A 24516-nucleotide genomic window follows, 5' to 3' on the forward strand; every position below is an offset into this window, starting at 1 on the left:
GTGATTACACATTATCATGTTGTACAGACACATCTTAAAGAGACAGTTCACCCCAAAATCAAAAATAGATATTTTTCCTCTTACCTGTAGTGCTATTTATCAGTCTAGATTGTTTTAGTGTGAGTTGCAGAGTGTTGGAGATATCAGCTGTAGAGATGTCTGCCTTCTCTCCAATATAATGGAACTAGATGGCACTCAGCTTGTGGTGCTCAAAGCGCCAAAAAATAAATTCTTAAAACTCAACATCAATGTCTCTTTCCAGAAATCATGACCTGGTTACTCAAGATAATCCACAGACCTTGTTGTGAGCAGTTTGATGTAGGAACTATTTTATTTCTAGCAAATTACACCTGCCAACTGTATCACAGGGAAGTGTGTGCATCAACTGCTAGCTCACCTAGCACCACCAAGCTAGATAACATTACAGCTCAGCTGAAGAGGACACCATTAATGTTTAAATCCCAAGCTGACACGAGCAAGAGCACACTTCCTTTACTACTCAAGCTCTGTCTGTATGTTGTAGGCCAAGACCTTCAATGTGGCGCTGGAAGAGAAGCTGAAAGTTGTGACTCAGACCGCACTTAGTGAGGAGGGAAGGGCTGCACAGATGGACAAACTCCTCAAGGATGAGGAACAGAGGTCAGACGAGAAGTAGCCACGCTGGCCCTCGTTTGATATGCACAGACAAGTTCATCCCACCTCTTCCACAAGATCGCTTTGGAGACACCACGGTGCTTGCGTCTCAAGTCCAGGCACCCCTTTGCCACACATGCCCAAGAACTGCTCCATACAACACCATCTGATACCCTGAAGATTGCCTGGGTCAAGGCAAGATGGAGGGACCAGTGAAAGTCAGCAGAACCATCAGGCTCCATCACTACATTGAAGACCCCACAGATGTGCCCCGCCAGCACTTGACCGGAAAGCAATGGACAACCCTCAATCGCCTAAGCACAGGCGTAGGACGTGCCAGGGCAGCAATGCAAAAACGGGGTCTCGTGGACAGTGCCAACTACAAATGCAGGATCCTCCACAAACTCTGGAACACATAATGACCAGCTGCCCAAACACCAGCCACCGAATGGCAAGCATGGGCTTATTCACCTGGACATTGAAACACTGGACTGGCGTAACTCAACGGAGCTGAAGGTCTATGGACATATGCCAGAGGATGTAGTTTTGTAAAAAGAAAACAGTTCCTACATGAAACTGCTCACAACAAGGTCTGTGGATTACTTGAGTAACCAGGTCATCATTTCTGGAAAGAGACATTGATGTTGAGTTTTTCAAATAGATTTTTTGGCACTTTGAGCACCACAAGCTGAGTACCATCTAGTTCCATTATACTAGAGAGAAGGCAGACATCCCTACAGCTGATATCTCCAACACGCAGCATCTCACACTAAAATAATCTAGACTGATAACAGCACTACAGGTAAGAGGAAAAATATGTATTTTGATTTAGGGTGAACTGTCCCTTTAATGCTTTATGTAACTCTAAAAGAAAATTAAAAAGGAACAACTGATAGCAGATAGATAATTTAGAGGAATAATCAAACCATGATTCGACAGTTGTGATGTGATCGTTTATTGCAGCAACAAAAAAGTGAAGCGAAGCAAATCTGTATACAGAAAAAAATGTATTGTTATTTTAACAATTTCCAAATATCTTTATCCATGTTGTCATTGTCAAACATGAACCAATACTGTAGATCAGCTCTTATGTGTGCATGTAGAACATTCCTCATTATATCCCAGCACATCAGTTTAATCACTCAAACCATGAATGTAGGAATGGTTAACACATCATTTTAAAATTGTTACTGATTCAGGGTTTTCTGCTGAGACATGGTGGTTTTCATACAATAAAATAAAAAACTAAATATGAGTGACCAGATTTAGCAGATTAGCTAAAGGACTGTAACATTAAATGTAATTTTTAAATCCCATTTACATTGATTTTTACTTTCTATTTCACAAATTCTCATACTTTATCTAAAGCTGCTGTAGCATAACAGGCCTTTAAACCAGTAACTTGATTCTAGCCAGCAACAGGGGGGAAAAATACAGAAATGTCAAAACTAAACAAAACAAGCCAAATACACATCCTCCAAAACTTCTGTAAGTACTGTACTGTAGAAACTCAGCTCTAAAATGCAGTTGTGAAACAAAAAGGCACAAGGAAAAATCTCTGAATGAATAAACACATCAAAACAGCAGGAAGAACTTTCAAAACACAAATTTGCAGAGTAGTGATCTTCTCTGGAAGTATGGACCACACCACTGTAACCAGTGGTCCCAACATGTCTAACATTTTCTTTCTTTAAAGCAAAGACCCTCCAAATCATGAAGCCCAAAGAAAAGACAACACATTATCAGCGTGTGATTAAAATGAGCTCACAAAGGAAACCCAGACAAAGCAAAGACGGCCTCTTCACCTCGCTAATGAAACGGACGGGAGATGCTTTCATAAGAGCTGATGTTAAAACTTTTCCTCGGAGGAAACTACACAAGCATGGGAAGTGATCTAAAGATGTGGAGAGCATGTAGCAATGTACTGTATATACAGACATTATGGGAAACACTGTTCCCGATAATAAAAACATCCACTCCTACAGTGAAATATGGAGGGCACTGCCTCCGATACAAATGCACACTGGTAGGCAAAAACTACCTTCTTCTTTTTCTTCACATTATGGAAGACACTGCTCCCGATAATGTTGTCAGGACGAGAGGCGTACGTGTACCAAGGGACCGCTACTGACACCCAGAGGTGTTTGGTAATACTTTCCAAGGTGTGATATGTGAGCTGATCTTGTCTTAAAGACCAATCCAGTGTCAGTTATTAAAAAAATGACCTCAGAGTTGTGCAATTATCGTTCAGTGCTCAGTACCGGACGTCGGTCGACACATACGCTTCTGTTAGCAGATGCTGCTTTTGTCATTTCGACAGTATAACTGTCATAATTATGGAAGGCACTGCTCCCGATAATTATACACTATTATTTTTTTTCTTATAAAAGGCAATTAAAAAAACTATTTATAGTGAACCCTGCCACTGATAAATAAATAACACAATAAATAGACGTACGGTTTGTTCAGTGCCACATGGTTGGAGACCTTCTTCCTCTGTTTTTTGAAAGGCCTACAGAGAATTAATGTCAGGAGGCGGCCGATTGAGGTAATCAAATTCAGATTTCTTTTTTTAAATTGTTGCATGAAGTTAGGACTTTTAGAGCAATATTTCACCCACAAAATGACTCTTTGTATATCAGTTACTCACCACGTTAGGTTGAATTCATGAAGAAAACCTTCAATTTCTTGCATGCCTTCACTGTGAACGAAGAATCCAAAAAAAGGCGAACATGCCTCATGAATTGAAGTAAACAGGAACAGCGTTCAACAACAGCAAAACTATATTAAAAGAGCTGTTTACAAATTCACACAGCTGGTGCTGTGTTATCCAAGTCTCATTTATCCGGTCGTATTCTCAGCACTTCACAAAAACACCTAGAACCTTACAATTCCCAATACGTCAGTACCAACAGTCTCATGTATGGATGAGTAGCATGGATTGTTAGCATTGTTCCCTAAAAGTAAGATGGTCCCTGGTTTGAACCCAGGGTGGGGGAACTTACATGATTCCCCGTGTCAGTGTGGGTTTTACTCCGGCTTCCTCCCACAGTCCAAAGACATGCAAGTTAATTGGTGACTCTAAACTATCCGTAGGTGTGAATGTGAGTGTGAATGGTTGTCTGTCTCTATGTGTCAGCCCTGTGATAGTCTGGTGACCTGACCAGGGTGTACACTGCCTCTAGCACATCTTCCTAAACATTCAAACAGTGCTAACGGCATAGCGCCAGGCAGACAATGAAGAGCAGCCCAGAAAGAGACAATGAAGATATTCATCTCAAATCGATCGCAGATCAAAATCGTATCAGATTTTGTGATTGTCCTCTAACACAGAAACAGGCCTGCAGTCCATTTTGCAACGAAGTGAGTTAGTCAGTCACAGGCAGTCACACTCAGCTTGTGTCTGAACGCCTGGCTGAGTGTGACATGACGAGGCTGGCTGCTAGCGCTAACATCGTAGGCTGTGCTAGCTCGGACCTCCTGGTTCACTGCTAAATGCTTTGTGTTGAGGTGATATTTCAGACTAAGTGCTCGGGTGGTACGATATTCCTTACTCCAGAAACTGCAGAGAACAGTGCTCCTATCAACTGTTCCATTTGGGCATTTTTTTAAATGTAAATGTTCCATTCACGGGTCCAAGCAGCGTCGCCTCGTCTGCCTCCGTCATAGGAAAAAGCCACTGTGGCCTCAATGACACACCAGGTCAAAGGGCACCATGGACCAGTATTTCGACAGCCTTAATTTTAACAAAAGTGCATGTGTTTGGGAAGTACTGAGCATATGACTGGATTAATGAGACTTGGATTATACTACACGAGTTGTTTGTAAACAGATGTTTTGATAAAATTTTGCTGTTGTTAAACGCCGCCCCTTTTAACTTTAATTCATGAAGAATATTCGCCTTTTTGGATTCTTCCTTCACTGTGGAGGCAATCAAGAAAATCAAAGTTTTCTTCACGAACTCAAGGTGACATGGTGAGTAACTGATAAACAAAAGATTTCGGCACAGTATGAAATTAGAGCTACCAACGGAAACCAGCTCAGATGTGAACACAAGGATTACGCAGCACCAGTGGGTTTAATACCAGCAGTTTAGATTTGTATCAATTATGGTAAACAGGTGGACGTTAGCTTATAATGTCTTACTGGCCTTTTGAATTTCATTCATCTCTGAGCTGGAGAATACAGCCTCTCCTGTATTAATGACCTGATACTGTGCTGAAAAAGCCTCAATGTCACTACATTCAACTCATTCGTTGGGTAACACCAATTCAAGAAGTGCTGCCACATGACGTGGCGATGTGAATGCAGACGTTAGTAGCACCAAAGTATTCAGAATGCGGCAATTATTAAAGTATTTTTCTTTCTGAAGTGAAGAAAAGAAAAGAAAATGACCCTCTAAACTTTTTTGTTAAGGCGTAAGGCTTAAGTACATTTTTATCATTAATGTTTGGCTTCATGGAAATGAAATGAGCTCATCACTCGAGCATTGAAATTATGGAACAGAGGTGATTCTCATTTAGTAACGGCTCCACTTTGATCATTTCCTCATCTTAAATTTAAAAAGCTGTGCATCTGTGACTGTTAATGATCACAGCCGACTGTCAGTTGTAATATGAGGGTCAAATTATTAACAGAGGAGACTGGGGGGAAACTACTTTTTTTAGATTTCATTATCCATAGCCCAGATGTCCCCTGCCAGCGAGTTGGCACAGCCCTGAATGGTCCAGGTCGCCAGAGCAAACTGGTTACGGAACAGGTCGGCGTCTGCGTCAGGGTGGTCGGACCTGAGAGCTTCAAGGTGGTTGGACAGGGCCTTGAGAGTGGGAGGTCCGGAGCCCAGCAGGATGTGGCGGAAAGGACTCTCTCTGGGAGACACGTAGGGGGACAGGAAGTTCCTTTCCACCTACAGAAACAAGAGCAGGAAAATGAGATGATGGACACAAGGAAGACCGCGATGGTTTCCAAAAGTCATTGTTCATCATTAATTATATCTAGTCTAAAAAAAAAAAAAAAAAAAAAGAGTTATAGTTACTCAAGATAACACATAGATCCTATCACTTCCTGTGTCTGTCCTTTCAAATTAAATTCCCACATGGTCCAGTCATATAGTTTTTGATTTATTTTGACAAGGTGCAGCTCCTAATAGAGCTTTATGGGGTTTTTTAAAGTTTTTTTTTTCCGTGCACCTAAGTGACAGATGACATCTTGCCGACTAATGACCTTTCTGGACGACTAACGTCTGGTCAACTATTAGGGGACAGCCCTATTAGCTAGCTCAGTGGTGCCAGGTGAGCTAGCAGTAGATAGATGCTTCCTTTTGCGTGGTGATACAGTTAGTGGGTGTAATTTAGTAGAAAGAAAATAGTTCCTATATATATTCATATATTCAAGAGAAGGCAAACATCTCTGTGACTAATATCTCCAACACTTTGCAACTCACCTCAAAGCTAGACTGATAAATAGCACTACAGGTAAGAGGAAATATATGTATTTTTGGGTGAACTGTCCCTTTAAGAATTTCTCTGCACTATAAATACGGATGACTATAAAAGCGACAATCAACATTAAAGATTGTAAAAACAGCTTTTTAGTTAAACACTCTAAAGCTGATGATGACGCTGATCTGCTTCATCAGGACTGTGTACATGAGGTTCAATCAGGTTTGACTGACCTCTAGTGACCTGGCAAAATAAGCAACCAACTTCATTAACGTAATCATATTTTCGGATTCTGGTTAAGTGTGAGGAAGTAGGTGACATCACTTTTTCCCCAACTGCCCCATCAACTTCAAACCAGTGAAAACAAAACACAAAAACCCCAGAACCTCTGTTCCAACCTTGTCTTACTATGAGCAATGACTGTCCTACATGAACACACTACTTCCTGCCAGCAGCAAGAGTACAGAACAGTAAAGTACATACAACTTGGATTATTTATATCTCATACCTCACACTTGAGGCACATTAAGGGTTGAACATGGGTGCATAACCACAGAATATACAGCAATAATTTTGTTATTGCACTTATCTAGTCTTGGTCTTACCGTCATTATGCGGTCATTGATGACACGGCACATCTCAATGTCCTCCAGGTCACTGTTCTGGATGTCTGACGCCAGCTGGCGAGAGGCGCGGCTGTAGGAGCCGGAGGCCGACATCAACCACTGCATTGTCAGAGCCTTGGGCAGCAGCTGAGGCTGCATCTGGAAGCACATGGAGCATCCACAGGGGATATTTAGTGCTCTGAATAAACAAAACTAAATGGATGTGCGTCTGGGCACGTTGGGGTTACATAATCAAAGCAGCAATTAAAGGAGCACTTCACCCACCAAATGATGATTGGTATATCAATTATTGACCACGCGTTATGTTGATTTTGATTTTTGGTTTCGAACAAAAAATGTTGTTTTTCTCACATGCCTCCACAGTGAACGAAGAATCCAAAATTGAAAATTCTTGATTAAATGGAACTAAAGGGGGGCTGCATTTCAGAACAGCAACACTATATAAAACAAATCAGCTTACAAACTCTCACAAAACTTGTGCCGCATAATTCCCTCTTCTCTCACACTCCACAGAGTCGGTGTCGTCAAGTGATTTCTATTAATATTGTATACAGAATCTGAGTTACTGTTGTTGTTTACAAGCTAAAGAAATTAGATCATCTTTGTTTAGTTTTTACTGAATATTTGAAGCAAACTGTAAAACTATATCACTTATTTTGTTGAAATTCTTTTTTTTTTTTTTTTAACTAATTTGTCATATTGTTAAGAATATTGTTATCGCAAGAATACCCTGAAATATTGTGATATTATTTTAGGGCCATATTGCCCACCCTGATATAGTTTTGCCGCTGTTAAACGCGGTCTCCTTTTATTTAAAGTCATCAAAAATTTTCCCCATTTTTTTGGATTCTTTGCTCACTGTGGAGGCAAACAATGTTCTTTATCAATTCAACACAACAGATGGTGAGTAATTTATATACAAATCATATTCAGGGGTAAAGTATTCCTTTAGGACAAAAAACAGCAACAAAATCAATTAAAATGCATCAAAACAGTTAAACTGTTTCCTTTACAAAGCTTGTATTTAAAATGGGGAGTTAAATACACCAAATTTACTGTTTAACTATCTCTATGCAGACAGACACGGCATGCACATGCCGAGTCTTTGAGGTAACAACGATAACAATCAACTGTTGGGAAAATTTAATCCAAGTCAGCAAAAAAACAACAGGACACTCACCCTCTGAACAGCCTTGACCTTCCCGTTGATCTGAGCCACGTGAGTACGTATGATCTTGTCGTACTTCATCAGGTCCATCCGCAGCAGATGATCATGGACCAGCCTGAGCACCATGTGACCTGCGAACTGGGTTGATTTTTCAGCCAGCTGAGGAACCTGGTTGCCCGTAGCTATGTTCAGGTTGCCCCGGGTGTCCAGCTTTGTGCCAAAGAACTGGTAGTCCTGAGAGGGACAAGGAAGATGTGTTGAGAGTTACAGTGAGGAAAAATAAATTCCAAGATGAACCAAACGGCTCAGTGTTCAAGGATGTCCTGGACTATGGGTATTGACTTAAAAGGATTTATTTTAAGGGTAATTTCCACATTTTCAAGCTGGACTGTGTTTTCCCATGTTTTTGTGTCTAAGGCGATTTCATGGCTGTTTCTGGTTAAACAAAATGCATCTCAGTCTCTAACAAAAAAGTCTATCTCTGTAGGGATCCTTTCCATAATGTTATCAGACACTTAGAATAACAATCTGAGCCCATCAGTGGCATAAACAAACACTTTTTGCAGCCTGTTTTTGAAGCTCTTTCGCTCAGTACTGGACAAGTTTCAAAGAAACCTTGTCTTTGTTAGTCACTTAGACACAAAAACACAGGAAAAGGGTCCAAGTTGAAAAATACCAAAGTCATTTTTTTAAATAACAGCAGTAAAAGAGGATGACTTACTGAGTTACCAGCGGTGAAACCAAAAGAGACTGAGGGAATGCCAGAAAAGGCAAGGAAAGGATAGGCAGCACTATCCAACTTCAGAGGCTCCAACCTGTAAAATAAAGGCATGCAAGATGAAGCTTTTGCTGCCCTTTCTCCCAGCATAGGTAAATATTTGGATTAAGAAGATTAGGTTGCAAACGTTTGCCAAGCATGTGAATGACAGCTATTCTACACATCCCAGCTGTGGATGTAATACTAGTGAGAACAGCTTGGATGTCATGGTGATGTATAAACACTGTGGACGTGACTGGACCAACAGCCTGGTCAGACTTACACATTTGATTCCCAGTTTCCCCTTCCATATTGAGAAGAGAGAGTCCCTGTCTTGGTCTTCACCTAAGGAGAAGACAATTATATGTATTTAATATTCACAAACAAATTGACAATACTGCTGGCTTGTATTAAATGTGCTTCATTAATCCAGATGTGGCCTTACCTCAGTCAGAGTGCTCTCAATCAGGCTGTGCATCAAAGGACTGGCCGCCACTTTAAATCCTTTCTGACCTGGAAAAGAAGACTTATAATCAGTCTTTCTGAAAACCACACAAATACATACATGCATACATGCATACATACATATATACATACATACATACAGACATATTGAAGGAAGTGTAGTCGCTTTAATGGAATTTCTTACTTTGATACAGTGCCACTAACAGGATAAGCGATTACTGAAATATTACTCAATGAAAGACTGAATAATGTTCCAATAAATTCATATTTTTGATTTGACAAAATGTTGGTATAGTAGGCTGTTAAATATTTAAAAGCCTGAAGAAGAAGAAGAAGAAGAAGAAGAAGAAGAAAATACCTGTTACAACTCCATCCAGATCGATGTAGGCGAATGCTTTCATGCTCAGAGAGGAAAGATAACCCTGGATATATAGAAAAAAATAAATAAATGCATGAACAGAATTAAGGAGGAGTACTAACACTTATCAGAACTATTATGGCAAAAAAAAGATGCTGATTAAGAAAAATTCAGTTGGGAAACTAAGTAAAAAAAATCCTTGTGCAATTCTCACCTCCAGCCACTCAGTGGCGCCAACACTCCCATATTCTCCAGCACTCCAGCTCGCAAACACAATGCTTCTCCGCGGTTTGAATCCGTCTGAAAAGGAGATAAGATATGCACATTAACAGAAGAGCAGAGCCCTCACTAAACAGGACATGCTCATTTTGATTAAATATTTCTTCAGTTGCTCAGTGACTCATGTTGATATGATCTCAAGTGATCCATCAGTAATATCTCAAAATCTAGCACTGCCTGACATTACACACTAAACACCAGCTGCCACTGAGACTCACCATTCTTCACCATATCTGAGATGGAACGTGCCAGTTCAACGAGGACGCTGGTGCCAACTGTCGATGTGGCAAAACCTGGACCCCAAGCGTCCCTCTGGGCGCCGATAACAACATATCGATCTACAAAAACCAGACAGGGTACATTCATCATTCAAACTGTTTATTTAACAACCGAGAGAAAACGATCGGTAAACTGAAAATGAATAGCTCGTTGTACCTGCATCCACAAAGCCTTTGATGACCCCAAAGACGTTGTTTATCTTTTTCTCAGCGAGGACGTTCCTGACTTCCACGGTGATAACATCGCTCAAGTCTCCCAGTCTGTTGAGACCGCCCCACCCATCCGGCTCATTCTGACCCCCCAGCTGCCTGCGGGATGCAGACAGTAAAAATGAATGCTATGTAAGATCCTGCAGTCAACTGTAGCAGATAATCAGAGTACATACATACATTGTTTTAAATGGTATACAGTGCATATGAATCATACCTCAGAATTCTGGTGGCCATGCCTGTTGTGATGGTCTGGGCCAAGATTTTCGGAAGACCTGAAGACTGGACAGGTGGAAACTGGGTGTGGTTGAAGGAGGGGAAGCCTGGGGTGTAGGGATCACCTGAACCCATGTGGACCTGCGGGAGACAGAAAGAAGATAGTTAGTTGAAAAATATAGAAGTTTTACCAAGTTTGCCAACAGCTATGATTTGACTGTGACATTTTTAATGCTTTTGTGCATACTTCTAAATTTAAAATTAGGAAAATTACATGAAAACTAGAATTACCGCCTCGCAGTTGTTTGCCTCCGCGAACCTGTTAAGTTGCAGTTACAGTTTGCATCTTTGTCTGTGAACTGGATGGTTCACACAGACATCTTCCCTCCCGACAGTACAGCAATCTATACTATCAGCTCAGTTTCAGAAATTTGACATAATTAGCCTGTGAATTATTGAGTTAGGGCCAAAAACATATTTTGTGAGGTCACAATGATCTTTGACCACCAAATTCTATTCACTTCATTGGAGTTCAAGTGGATGTTTGTGCCGAAATATAAGTAATTCCCCCAAAGTGTTCTTGAGATATCACGTTCACTAGAATGAGAATGATGCAAGGTCACAGTGGCTTTGACCTTTGACCACTGACTACCAAAATCTAATCAGATCATCCTAAATTCAAAGCAGACAAAAAGTTACCTTTGACCACCAAATTCTATTCACTTCATTCTTGAGTACAAGTGGAAGTTTGTGCCAAATTTGGAGAAACTCTTAAGGTGTTCTTGAGATACTGCATTCACAAGAATTAGAATGATGCAAGACCACAGTAGCCTTGACATTGGACCTTTGACCACCAAACTCTAATCACATCATCCTTGACCAAAAGCATACATTTGTGCCAAATTTGATGGGCAGAGACGATGCGTTTATGAGAATGAAACACAGTGACCTTTGATCACCACCATCTGATTGGTTCATTGTTGAGCCCAAGTGGATGTTTGTGCCAAAAGTATTCTTGAGATATCACATTCATGAGAATGGAACACACACAGACAGATAACCCAAAAAACAAATTACTCCCATTAGAAATAATCCTGTTCAAGTACTAGTTTTAAGGCTTTGGCTCCCCCCATCTATTATTAACTGGCTGGCTTGTACTTGTGACAAATGTTTATTTTTAGAAAAGTACTGTGTCAAGTTTTCAGGTTTAAAAAAAAAAAAAAAAAAAAAAAAAAAAACTATTAGCATGGCTCCAAAAACAGATTTAAAACTGATGGACTGATAAAACGGATGCATTTCACCTTCACCAGATTTTGAGTTGCTCCAAGGATGGCTTTGTTTGACAATGCAAGGTTTAAAACTTTTGTTTGTGGCTGCATTTTATTAGATCAATAATTATTTATTTCTTACACTGCACTGTAACGTTTATACTTGTCTTTTTCTATTTTAGCTTGTTTTAATTTTCTCTTTTCTTGCTCTATAATTCATGTTTTTAATTGCACTTAAATGTCATTTTGTCATTTCGTATGTCTCAGCGTGTCTACAGGTATCAGACACTTTAATTTGACACTTTTTCAGACATTTTCCAGATAACTTTTAACCAAATTTAAAACTGATTTTTAGACAAATCACTTTATTCCTATTAAAACACTGCAGGTAAGTATGAAGGTGAGTAGTATATGTGGTCCTGCGTAGAGGCAGGTTTTATGAAGGAATATGGTTATTAGAGTGAGTAAGGTTATGCCACATTTGACAAAAACGTTTGTACATGTTTTAAGTACTAAGACAGTATTAGGTTCAGTGATTTTGACAAAAAGTAATTAAAATGTGGATAAATTAAATTAGACAAAATGTTTGTGGCAATTAAACTCAGAAATTCAATTAATTTACGAACATTATTGACCTTAAAGACCTAATAGTTAAAAAAAAAACTGACATTCTCTGAGTTTTTAAGGACCTGCAGACACCCTCTTGATGTTTTACGTGGAGCACTTTGCCTTGTTGCTGAAACGTGCTACATAAATAAACTGTCCTTGGCATGCTGGAACCTGTTTTTTTTTTTTTAATGGACTTCCTTACAGTCAGAAGAAAAAGCTATCTCACATTACCACAGTACACGTTTCATAACCACTTAACCTTAGATATCCCACATGTCCCAACTAATGCAGGCAGAACTGGTTCCAGGTGCTACACACCTTTACCTTTCTTTACCTGGAATGAACTGCCCTCAGACTTGAGTCTCATGTTCCACTTGGTGATTTTAAAGTTTAAGTCTCCAATGTTGATTTTTATGTGTAGTATTGAAACTGTTATTGTAGCTGTGTTGTTTCTGTTTTGCTGATTATGTTCTTAAGTGTTTTTTTTGTTCTGAGGTCTTAACCTCAATGTGACTGCCCACACTCACATGTCCAAAAAGTGGAATGTTGTCTCCGATAGGGTAATCCTCGGGGTCAGGGTAGATCAAAACAGCAGAGGCACCCATTTTGGCAGCATTGGCCACCTGAAAATAGAAAGAAAAACAGGCCATGGAAATTACTATTATCAATGACAGCAAAAGAATTTGGACAAAAATCACACACTGATGAAGGGAAAAAGAAGTAGTTTTGAGTGATATTAAAGGTCATACTACATGCAATCACATCACTCCAGTTTTAGCCTCTTAAAGCGGAATTTATACTTTTGTGACAGACCCTACGCTGTAGCCTATGGCATCACCTTCTCTGTTGTGAGCATTTATACTTGTGTGGTGGTGTCTGTGTCACTCTGTAGTTACACCTCCAAAACACGAGTCGGCAGTGGGCTTTCTATGTAGTGCTGTTAAGTTCACAAATCAGCTTCACTATAACTCACAGCATTCACAGACAAAGCATTTGTCTTTTGTTGGACACATTTTCCCCACAGTGGGGGCTAATGTTATTAGCACAAGCCTATGGCATTTTACATTGCATAAATTAGCCTAGCAGCTAGCGGAGATTTCCCCTACTCATATGGGCCAGCACCGGGGGGAAGTCCCGCGAGGGGATCCTCCGCCACCGGGCGACCGTCCCTAACCCGCCAAGTTGAATCCCCCGGGCAGACTGCGCTGGACTGGCGCCCAGTATGTTTCAGAATAGATTTTACTGATTACTTTTAAGACTCTTCACGGTCTCTCTCAGTTATATCTCTGACCTCTTGCTGTGTGCCGTACACACCAGGACATACTTTGAGGTCCTGCGGCAGCTGTCTTTTGTCTGTTCCAGAGGCCCGGCTGAAAACTAAAGGGGATAGAGCGTTTGCCGTCAGGACCCCGAGGCTCTGAAGCAGTCTGCCTGAGGAAATCAGGTCGGCCGAGTCAGTGATCTCTTTTAAAGTCCCTTCTAAAAACATACTTTATTGGAGATTTTACCTGATTTTCAAGTTCATTTAAACTGTCTTATATTTTGACAGTTTTTATACACTAAAGTGTTTTTATCAGTTCTTTTAAAAGTGCTTGATAAAGAAAGATTATTAGAATTATTACTATATATTATTTTTACCAAAATTACTCACCTTCTCGGCAAAGCTGATCCGACCAGCTCTGACCAGCAGCACCCTGCCAGTCAGGTTAATGCTCTTGTCCCGCAGCAACTTCAAGTCATTTTCCTGTCCATAAAATCCATACAAGACAGCACCCTGGAGCAAATACAAATACATTTACTGCCTTTTTCTCCACTTAATTTTCAAAAACCTTCTCTACTTCATTCAGCTCATAGATTACCGTTACTACTCCGTTGGCACTGTAGGACAGGAATCCCTCTGGGCGCTCATCGCTCCCATTCTTGAAACTAAATCTGTTGGAGCCAGTAGCTGGGGGGTCCTGAACCTTAACAAAGTGCTCATCGGTCCACGTCATCATGCCGTACTCTTTAAACTTCCTGACCACCTTGTTCGCCAGAAACTCGTCACCCGAAGAACCAGCCCGGTGTTCGTTAAGGGACAACTCACTAGGATTGGTAGAAACAAGAGCTCACATTTAAAACTGTAAGACAAGTAAAGACATTTTGCCTCAATGCAGCGTGGGGTTCATATTTACTTGAAGACAGATTCAAATTTGTCTGCAGAGACTTTCTGAGCGAGGAGTTTTTTGACATCGTCCCAGTCCATCAGGGCGGCAGCACCTGTCTCATGGGGAATGGGCCCCGGGACACGGACCACGGAGGCTGAACAGATAGGAGCCGCATCCTTCTTCCGATGAACCAGGTAGCCAATCAAGTACCCTGTAAGTGGCATAGGTTTTAAATGAGGAACCAGGGAACGAGAGAGCACACCGACAGAAAGGACAGTACACATCCAAGGACAGACTAAAGGCATCAAGTTACAAGCCTAAAGGGCACAGTCAGCATTTTGAAATGCTCTACCACCAGCTGACTACAACAGCACTGTACAATATGTACAACTGAAACCACCCAAGAACGTTCCTACATACACACCCAGTAAATTACATTTCATTGAATCAACTGCTCAGTATAAAAGCTTACCTCAGTCTCTCTGTGTTGCTCAGAGAGACATGGTCACACTTACACTACAGATTTTAGATGAGAAGGAGCAGACACTCTTTCTGAGACTTAGAACATTAACTAATTACGTTTTTTCCTGGTTTCAGTGTAAAAAGAGTTATATCTAAAATATAATTTAAAGCGCAAAGCTGTGTGTCATCAATAAGGGCGAAGGTATCCGGCGTTTCCTGGTGACACCATCAATATATATTGAAAGTAGTGGCCCTAAGATTGATCCTTGAGGAACACCGAGTCATTTTAGAGTGATGCAAACTTAAAGACAGTGACAGTCTCTCTCATGTTATGGCTTGTCTCAATGAATCCAAATCTGAGGTCCTTGTTTTTGGACCGCCAAACCTGACCAACCCAACCTAACCAAGGTCATGCAATCATGCTGTCATCAAATTAGAAACACTGCAAAAGTACAACTTTTTTTTTTTTCTTTTTATCTCAAGCATATATATTTTTATTACACACTCTGATTTATCTAGTCTTAGCCTATGTTCAATGTTTTTATCTTAATGGTGTACACTGTTTTATTTGTCTCATAAAGCACTTTGTAACTGTGTTCTGAAAAGTATTATTATAATTATTAATAATACCATAAATGCAGCATCTTCATTAATGACCCCCTCTTACCGATGATAAAGATGAGGAGGGTGGCTGCTGCCATGAAGCAGAGGTTCTTCGGTGTGCGTCCAAGCTTTTGAGTCACATAGGGTTTGCGGGTGGAGTTGTGATTGAGGTGCTCTCCCACGCCATTTCCTCCGACCTCTTCGTCCACGTCGGACGCCAGCTTCATCTCCACCTGGCTGTTATCGCCTTCCATGTTCTGGGTCAGATTGAAACGGGTGTAGGAGTGGGGCTCCCCGTTAAACTGTAATGACAGACCGATGCAGGTATGAGGAGAAAATACAGTTTATAATTTAGCTAAGAACGTATATTTTTTGAAGATGGAACCTTTGATTGCAAGATATTCAGCTGGAATCTCTGACCAATAGGAATTTGCATAAAGTGTTTTTGTAAAATTATGACTCGAGTGATGTGTAATGAATGAATGAATGAATGAATGAATGAATGTATAAAGGATCATCCTTGTATGTTCCAACATCAGCACTCAAGTCTTTAGTACCACTTTCTGATGAGCCCTTCTTTAAATAAATGGGTATAAAAGGTTGTAGCTAATGACTTAAAGCTGCAGTAGGCAGATTTCCAGAAAAGGCAAAAACAAAAACCACTAAAATTTGAGGATAGACCCCCAGAGCTGGGGTTTACAATGGCTGAATTTAGGTTGCTGTGGCTGCTAACTAGGCATCTGTCTCTAGAGCTGCTGCCCGCTGTCCTACTGGCGACATAGTCTGTAGCAGCAGAGAATTAGGCGGAGGCCACACTACTTTGGTCAGTGATGAAGACCAATTTTTGGGCTACCAGGTCACAGCAACTAGAGTTAATTGTTATTTATAAAGTAAAAAACAGTAAAATACTAAAACAAAAAAGAACCAAAAGAACTCAGTTTCTGTTTTGACTCACTTTTGTGATCACCCACTCTTTCTAGCTGTTTTTTATTCTCTGTCTTTTCACAAAGTATGGTAATTAACTAATCCCTCAGTGTGCGTTCACTATTTTGATCACTGTTTCACTATTTTGATCAGAATGTCTTGCACTCGAACAGGCTATGGTTTCTGACAAACCACAGAAAGGCTTTTGGGCCTAAGAACATGGCAGATAATCCTCAAAGCACAACTTCATGACGTGCTAATAATCAAAAACCTCTCTACTAAATAATATGCAAAGATATAGAATGTCAAACAAATGGATAACAAAATTAACTTACATCAGTTGCTTTCTGAGGGCTCTTAAAGAAGGATGGTAGATGACTAAGTATGAGCACCACGTAGCAGACCTTCTACCTTGATCCGTCAAAGGGGAAATGGGAACTACACTCTGTTTTTGTTATAGTCTCCGTGTCTACTTCTTATTTCAATGTATATGTAATTTCAAAAATATTGTAACAAACCATCACAAACAGCTTGTGCTGGGTAAATGCAAATGTAAAAGTAAATAAATAAAAATATACATTTAAATGGTGAATAATGTTTATTTTGCCATTTGTCTGACAGGAAGTAGTTCACCACTGACAGGAAGTATTTCACCATTGATAGGAAGTTGTTCACCATTGGTCAAACCAGGACTACATGATGTTCATTTTCAGTCTCCTTAAACTTTCTGTGACAGTTGTCAAAATCTCAGGGATTATTTATTTTATTTATATTTATATTATATAATTTTTTTTGTTGTATTTATTTTTGTTGTTATTTTGTTGTTGTTGTAGTAATGTATTCACCCTTTTGAGCCAGGGAAATAAAGATATCTTCTTCTTCAAAAAGCTTCAAATGTGCATAAATTTAATTATACAAATTTATGAAACATTTGAAATAACCTTCAGGCTTTAAAAGCCTTTACTACATTTAATGTATCATATCCCCCCTCTGAAGTTTGATATTGCTGTGAAAACAAATTTGTCCTTCAAACAACTATTTATTCAAGGTTTCGTGCCAAAAACCAAAATTTACAAGATTACATTTGAACACCTTATGTTATAATTTACCTTTGCTTAATATTTTTTATTGAATAGAGCTTAAAGCATCAATCCAGTGCAACCTCAGTTAGCAGCTAGCATTAACTAGCTCTCCCACCGATTTCAACAAGGATTTGTTGTTCCCTTTTTAGCATTATCAGGGAAACAATAGGGCTCATCATCTGTCACCCCAACACGTTTTCTATGGTCCCTGGGGAGACGGGATGCTGTTAAACTCAGCCCTGCTTTTGAGCCTGAGCAAAACTGATTTGACACAACAGAAAAACATCGGCCACTGCTATCGGTGAAGATCATTTTAACTGCCAACAGGCCGATGGTAGCCAACAAGGCAAATATAAGCCAATGGGACAATCATGAAATGGTTCTATTCTGCTTTTACTAAGTCAGTTCGTTCTTTTAACATCGTCTGTTGATTTGGTAATCTGAGCCTTGAAACAAGAACAAGTTGGAAAAAGTGATCAAGTTGTTCTGTGAGATCAGCGGTGTTGCTTTGAATAACCTACAGCGTCTGTATGAAGAGAGGGTCACCTCTAAAGCTTGGTCTCTTGCCTCAGACTCTCAACAACCCCTCCATGTTGAGTTTCAGATCTATCCATCAGGGTGGAGGGTTTGCCTCCCTAAATGCAGCACTAAGCGTTACAGATCATCCTTTGTCCCGTCTGCTATCGCTCATCTTAACCAACAGTGACACTAATTGTCCATGATTTACCCCTGACAGTGTGTGATACTGGATTCTATGTGTTATGTATTGTACTGTCCGTTTTGTTTTATTAATGACTACTGTCTGTATCTCAAATTGCCCCTCTGGAACATTTAAGTTTTACCTTACCTTACCTTAATGCAGATGTTCGGCTGATAACTCAGTGCATCTCTATTTAACGATGCATGATACTTAACTATTGCAGATTTTTTTTTAGTTCATATTGGCACATGGTTGTTTTTCAAGAGCCAAAAAAAGAAACAAAAACGTTTTATAAAATACAACTCATTTAAAAGTGGTATTTTATGACCCTTGTAGTGATCAGAAAAATAATCTCATCACTAACTCAACAGGAATTTACAGCACTTAATATGCAACTTAACTGCAGTAAAAATATTTTCAAGTCACTTTGCCTAATAATCATTCAGCATGCTGTTGATAAGTCATAATTATTTGTTCACAAGATGGAAAAAATATTCAATAATGCAACACAGGCACTTACAATAATACTAATTTCATTAGTGGTGGTAAGGGGAGGAGAATTCTTTGGAGCAAAGCTTGTTATTTTCGGATTTAGGATGTTATACTCACAATTTTGGATATCGTTGACCTTGCCTGGTCCATTGCTGCTTCAATCTAAAAAGGGAAACAAACAGGAGAAGTCTGTTAATAAATCATCTCACCTAGAGACAGAATGATTGTCGTCGTCTTTTTAAAAATGTCACTCCACCTTGAGTATTAAACACTCATCCCCTGCAGACTTGATGGCTATAAATAAAATGTCTCTTTTCCAAAGCTCTTTTTCCGATGAGTGTTTCAGCCTCACATGGTAGATTTTAAATGGAATTTTGTGGAGTGTGGTCTTATTTCAGTACAGTGTGTTACTGTCTCACTTCTAGGAATAATGGGGTGTCCACAGAACACGTCCCACCTCTTGTCCAAACATCCATGGGGTTTCCTCTGCTGCTAACTTGAAAGGCAGCACTGTTCCTGGGCACAAAAGACCAGTGTCCAGCACAGGTCAACACAGACTCTGTGCCTCCGTGTGAACTCTTTCGCCAGAAGAGTACAATAACAGAATAACTAGCTTCCCACTAGCTTCAATTCGAAAGAGGAGCCAAACAAAGCAGGGTTTCAAATTAACAGGGGAACAAGACCCAAAATACAAGTCTTTTGTGTATTTTTTTTTAAGTACTGTCATATACTATCAGTGGAATAAGAGCTATGTATGTGATCGCCCTCAGAAGAAATGCCCGTTATGTAAGGTGCTTCGGCTATGGATGGTCAGACAGGTCAAATCCTGCATCTCTTAACACAGAGTTTCTCAAACTTTAGTGTATGATAAGGGTGGGAATCACCAGAGGCCACGCGATAAGATATTATCACAATACTCAACTCATGATACAACATTATTGCAATTTTAAACATGTTGAGATGCTGATTAGTGCGATAAAATATATTGCAATTTATTACCTTTTTTCAACTGCAGATTATGTCCCCAAAGGAAAACTTTGTCAACGTCTGTTTCAGCCAATAAGATAGTTTTCAGGCTGTCCGTGTCACTTGAGTCATTTTTATCGCAGCAAACTGAATCTAGTGGACTGAAAAAGCAGCAGCAAATCAAAAGTGTAATTTGTATTTCTAATATTCATAATTTATACAATAATTTAAAAAAAATTGCACTGTTGCACTGCCATGTTTGTATGGTAGCCCAGAATGGACAAACCAAACACTGGCTTTAGATGGGGCCATTCGCGTTTTCACATCGGCCACCTTCAGCGATGAGGGTGTTGGAAAAACACTTAAAAAAAAAAAAAAAAAAAAAACGACATGAAACTGCTTTATTCAGTGGTCTTACTGGTTTAAAATCACCTGGGTTCTCATTATAAAACAATGCGCAGGATCCTTACTAAAAATGTGTGCATGGACAAAACCTTTAAATGGCATGTGTCAAAAAATATTCAATTTCTTCAGTCATGTTTCCACCTCACCATCTGTGTCGCCAATTTCCTGTCTCCATAATGTTTGGAAAAGTTGTGATGTATAAAAACAGACTGATGGGAGAAACATTGACCCCATGCTTAGATAGGAAATGGCGTACGCCTCTCTCAGGCCTCGTTTTGTGCGCACACAAAGAAAGATGGTAAATGGACCTGCACTTTATAGCGCCTTTCTAGTCATCCGACCACTCAAAGCACATTTTACACTACGAGTCATATTCACCCGTTCACACACATTCATACTACCACACAAGGTGCCACCTGCTACTCAGTTTTTGGCATACTTTCTTTTATAGATGGAACAGCCATCAGGAGCAATTTGGGCTTCAATATTGCTCAAGGATACTTCGGCATGCCCGGAGGTGCCGGGGATCGAACCACTTATGTTCCAAATTGTGGACAACCCCTTCTACCTCTGAGCTACAGCTGCCTCCAAAGTCTGCAGTGGATAATGCAGCTCCTGGTAAAAAATCTCCTTAACAATAAACACTGAAGGAATCCTAACTAGGAGAAGTTTCAGCTGGTAGCAATCTGCAGATGACACTGCATTTACTACAAAACAAGTGTTTGACAATGTCTAATCATAAACCAAATTTGCTTTCATACCTCATTCTTCTCTGCACATTTCTTCAGATTATACACGTATCAGAAGAATCATCATTTCTGTTATAAATGCAAATTAAGGAGCGAGACAAACAATGCTACAGTATACAATTTCTGACCACTCAGTGAGATTTCTATTGATTCACTGATATCTGACACTGCACAGTCACTTCATGCCCTTCTGCAGCTGTGTTCCTTCTGAGTCACAATAGTGACCATCCAACTGACAACACGGCCTGAGCCACAATATAAGCCAATACCTACAGTAACCAAATAAAAAGTCATTATTATTATTATTATTATTATTATTATTAGTGCTGCACAATTTGGTAAAAATGTGCGATTGCGATTATGGTGGACAATACTGCGATTTGCGACTGCGATTACAATATAATTACAATAAAATGTAATAAATAAATGGTATCATGAGTCTTTTTGCTTGATTCCCCTCCATTATATTAGGGGGGCACTGACCTGAAAGTTATTGTTATGGACAGACAGTGTGTCAATGACCATCAACAGACTGAGCACAGTCAAACACGCTGCTCACACAGCAGCGCAGCACGGAACTGTACACACAGCGGAGCGAGCATATGTGTAAATGACAAATTCCAGCGTCATAGCACAACACAGCAGCATGTCAAGTGGGCCGAACCCGAGCAAAGTTGCTCAGTTTTTCAATTGTTATGGAGTCCATGATTTCCCTGTGACACTTACAAATGTTTGCTTAACTGTGCTTGGACGGTGTTTTATGAGGCTCTGGCGGCTTTCAGTTGTCTCTTTGTCTTTAACGTTACACAGCTCAGCTTTCTCTCACATGCACTCTTCCTACTTTTCTCTGTGCTGTGCTGTCTCAAGTGCTGATATAGATTGGTCGTGTTGCCACGGGACGTGGCGACTTTAACTTTGAAACTTTTACACAGCACGTCTTTCAGGTACGGTGACGTTGGACAGAAAGACGTGCTGTGTAAAAATTTAAAACTTAAAGTTGCCACGTCCCGTCTCAAGTGCTGATATAGATTGGTCGTGTTGCCGCAGGACGTGGTGACTTTAACGTTTACACTTAGACAACACATCTTTCTGTTCAGCGTTGCCGTACCTGAATCCAAAGTATCGCCATGTAACAGACGTTTTATTCGCCACCAACTCAGCCTGTTCATGGTCGAGCGCATGTTCTGCTTCAGCGTCTGTGTTGGTCACTGCTGCACGCTGGCTGCACACACCAGGATAGTTTGTGGACGTGATGCCAACAAACTCCACACACTACAGGAGAGACAGTCACGTTCACAGGCACACACGTTAACATTTATTTAGCCTACATTAAATCGCAAATCGCAGCCTTTTATGCGGTTATGTAATCGCACAGCCTGACATCGCGATTGCGATTAGATTAATCATGCAGCACTAATTATTATTATTATTATTATTATTATTATTATTACAACTTCAAAAAGGTGACACAGGTCAGTAACGTCAGTGAGATACACAGAATTTAGCCGTGGCTTGGTAGAAGACACTGTATGCAACTACAGTAGTCAACAAGTCTAAACAAGGCTCATCACACCCATAAGCATCCCTTGTGATTAGGTTCACAGGATTCACAGCACATGTAGCAACACATGCACTGAGATAAATTAATTTCATAATAACAGTCAAAGGTGTGAGAAAAGGAAGAGTAAACATGTTCAGGCTCACCATACTTCAGAAGCTTCACTGGAAACATACTTGTTGAGTGACAGGTCTGAGGTCTTTGTGCCCTTTTGGGTACTTACCCAACGAACAACACAAACGCTGCACAACAATCACAGTGGCATCACTTCCTCCTTCACCATAAAAGCACAAGGTTGGGGTTTTATAATGTGGCCCATACAACAAGGGATGCAGACAATAGAAGCAGGGTAAAGTTACACCATGTTTCTATGACAATACACACGGACAACAATGCAGATGTTGAAAACACACATGGGGTTAGAGGAAGGCCGTCTGATAGTTAACACAGAAACATTACAGACAACAAAAGGCCACGTAACCAGGTTAGAAAACCGTGACCTTTTGTTTCCATCTCTCTGGTTACACGGGGCTCTTTTTAAAACTCCTTTAAAAAAGTACTTTTAAATACACATTGGAGAGAGGAAACCAGTGTCGGCTGCACAACAACTTTATTTTCTAGGTCCAGGGATCCTTTTCACCAGAACAAGACCTCCACGTTCAATACATATGCAAGATACCTCAGTCGGTGACATGTCCAGGGTTCCCACAACAAGATTTCAAAACTGTTCCATGACTTTTAATGAAGCTAGATTTAAAATTCTGTTGGAGCAGCACCTTTGACAAAGACTTAGATTATCCATAAAACAGACAAAAGCATAGCTGTCAAAGTGTAATCAACTGATACCAAAGGTAAGTGACTGTGTCATGTGTCTCAGGATGTGATGGGTCTGTCTTTGTTTGTAGTGCAGGGACATTTAGCTAGTGATGGCTTCTGTTAGTATGCTAATCTAATTTTCATGTTTTACATACGAGACTACAAGAAAAGGTGACCTATATAATATGATTCGTACACTGTAATGAACTTCATGCATGCTAAAAATTGTTTTTCCTGGTAACTATTTATTTTAATGCAAACATAATGTGTGTCTTATTTAATTACTTGGTCTAATATTACAATAATGGAGCATCATCATGTAATCAGAGCAAAATTTAGCCCCAAATTGATGGTTACTGTCCAAATGAAATCATGAAAAAGCAAGTGTTATATGGGAGTTGTTTTGTGCACTGTCACACATGTAAAGCTGTTGTGGACCGCTGGAAGAAAAGCTGCAGTGGCGAATGGGGATCCCAAAAAAGTTACCTTTCAAGGACCCATAACAATTTTATTTCTTCTTCTCCCACTTGCCCACCGCTTTTCAAACATAGATTGAAACTCTATTCAAACATTATTTCAACTGTCTGGAAAACATGAAGGGAGAGAAGGAGCGCGGGGATAAAATGAAGCAACTTTCGTGATGTTCAACAAAACTTTGTCACAAAGACGCATATTAGAGCTACTTTACGTCGACAGCTACAGAAAATACATTTGCCGTTATGTTACATTACTGTAACAATTTCATTACACACAACAAAATTCAATGACTTTACCAAAACATTCAAGGATTTTTATTAATTCTATGACATTTCTGGGCCTAGAAAATGTGACTGAAATCTCATGACTATTTCAGTCTTTCCATGACCTTGGAAAACCTGCATATAAGGGTCCTGGCACACCAATCCGGTCGGCCGTTGGTCATTGTCAGGTCGTTGCTGAGTGTCTGTCACCATAGTTTTTGCGATGTGTCTGTTGGCACTAGCCGGTCCTTGTCAGCTGTTTTTCAGCCAATTCAGTGTCTTGGAATTAGCATCGGACACGACGGAGCCTGTCAGTGAATGAAATCACTCTAATTGACAGTTCATCTTAGTTCATCTTAGACGAAAAAAAGAAAGTGATGAAAGCAAACAAACTTCATCCTTTGCTCTTTTAACATCAGGTTGTGTTGTTAATGTGCTAACTGGCTAACTAGCGTCTTGAATCCGTCCTATCAGTCGTCTGGTTTCCTCTTTTTGAATGGCGAATACACACTACTGCCACCCGCTGGTATGGAGAGTTATCTCCTCTTGCAGGCACAGAATGTA

At 40.0% G+C, this 24516-nt stretch overlaps 1 protein-coding gene across 1 annotated transcript in view; it reads right to left on the bottom strand.

Moving 5' to 3' along the window:
* Positions 1–1564: 1564 nt before the first annotated feature.
* LOC125901572 (transferrin receptor protein 1-like) overlaps positions 1565–24516 on the bottom strand; it is a 30237-nt gene continuing 7285 nt past the window's right edge. The window contains exons 2-18 of the mRNA XM_049597272.1: positions 18836–18880; positions 15585–15822; positions 14483–14666; positions 14168–14393; positions 13960–14082; positions 12836–12931; positions 10433–10572; positions 10163–10314; positions 9946–10065; positions 9663–9748; positions 9449–9512; positions 9071–9138; positions 8909–8970; positions 8590–8683; positions 7881–8102; positions 6680–6838; positions 1565–5539 (exon numbers count right to left, since the gene is read on the bottom strand). Of these exons, the coding sequence (XP_049453229.1) occupies positions 5297–5539; positions 6680–6838; positions 7881–8102; positions 8590–8683; positions 8909–8970; positions 9071–9138; positions 9449–9512; positions 9663–9748; positions 9946–10065; positions 10163–10314; positions 10433–10572; positions 12836–12931; positions 13960–14082; positions 14168–14393; positions 14483–14666; positions 15585–15822; positions 18836–18868 (2310 nt within the window). The 5' untranslated portion in view covers positions 18869–18880 and the 3' untranslated portion in view covers positions 1565–5296. The remainder of the gene's footprint in view (positions 5540–6679; positions 6839–7880; positions 8103–8589; positions 8684–8908; positions 8971–9070; positions 9139–9448; positions 9513–9662; positions 9749–9945; positions 10066–10162; positions 10315–10432; positions 10573–12835; positions 12932–13959; positions 14083–14167; positions 14394–14482; positions 14667–15584; positions 15823–18835; positions 18881–24516) is intronic.

This window comes from Epinephelus fuscoguttatus, linkage group LG15, assembly GCF_011397635.1.
Source record: "Epinephelus fuscoguttatus linkage group LG15, E.fuscoguttatus.final_Chr_v1".
Classification (NCBI taxonomy): Eukaryota; Metazoa; Chordata; class Actinopteri; order Perciformes; family Serranidae; genus Epinephelus; species Epinephelus fuscoguttatus.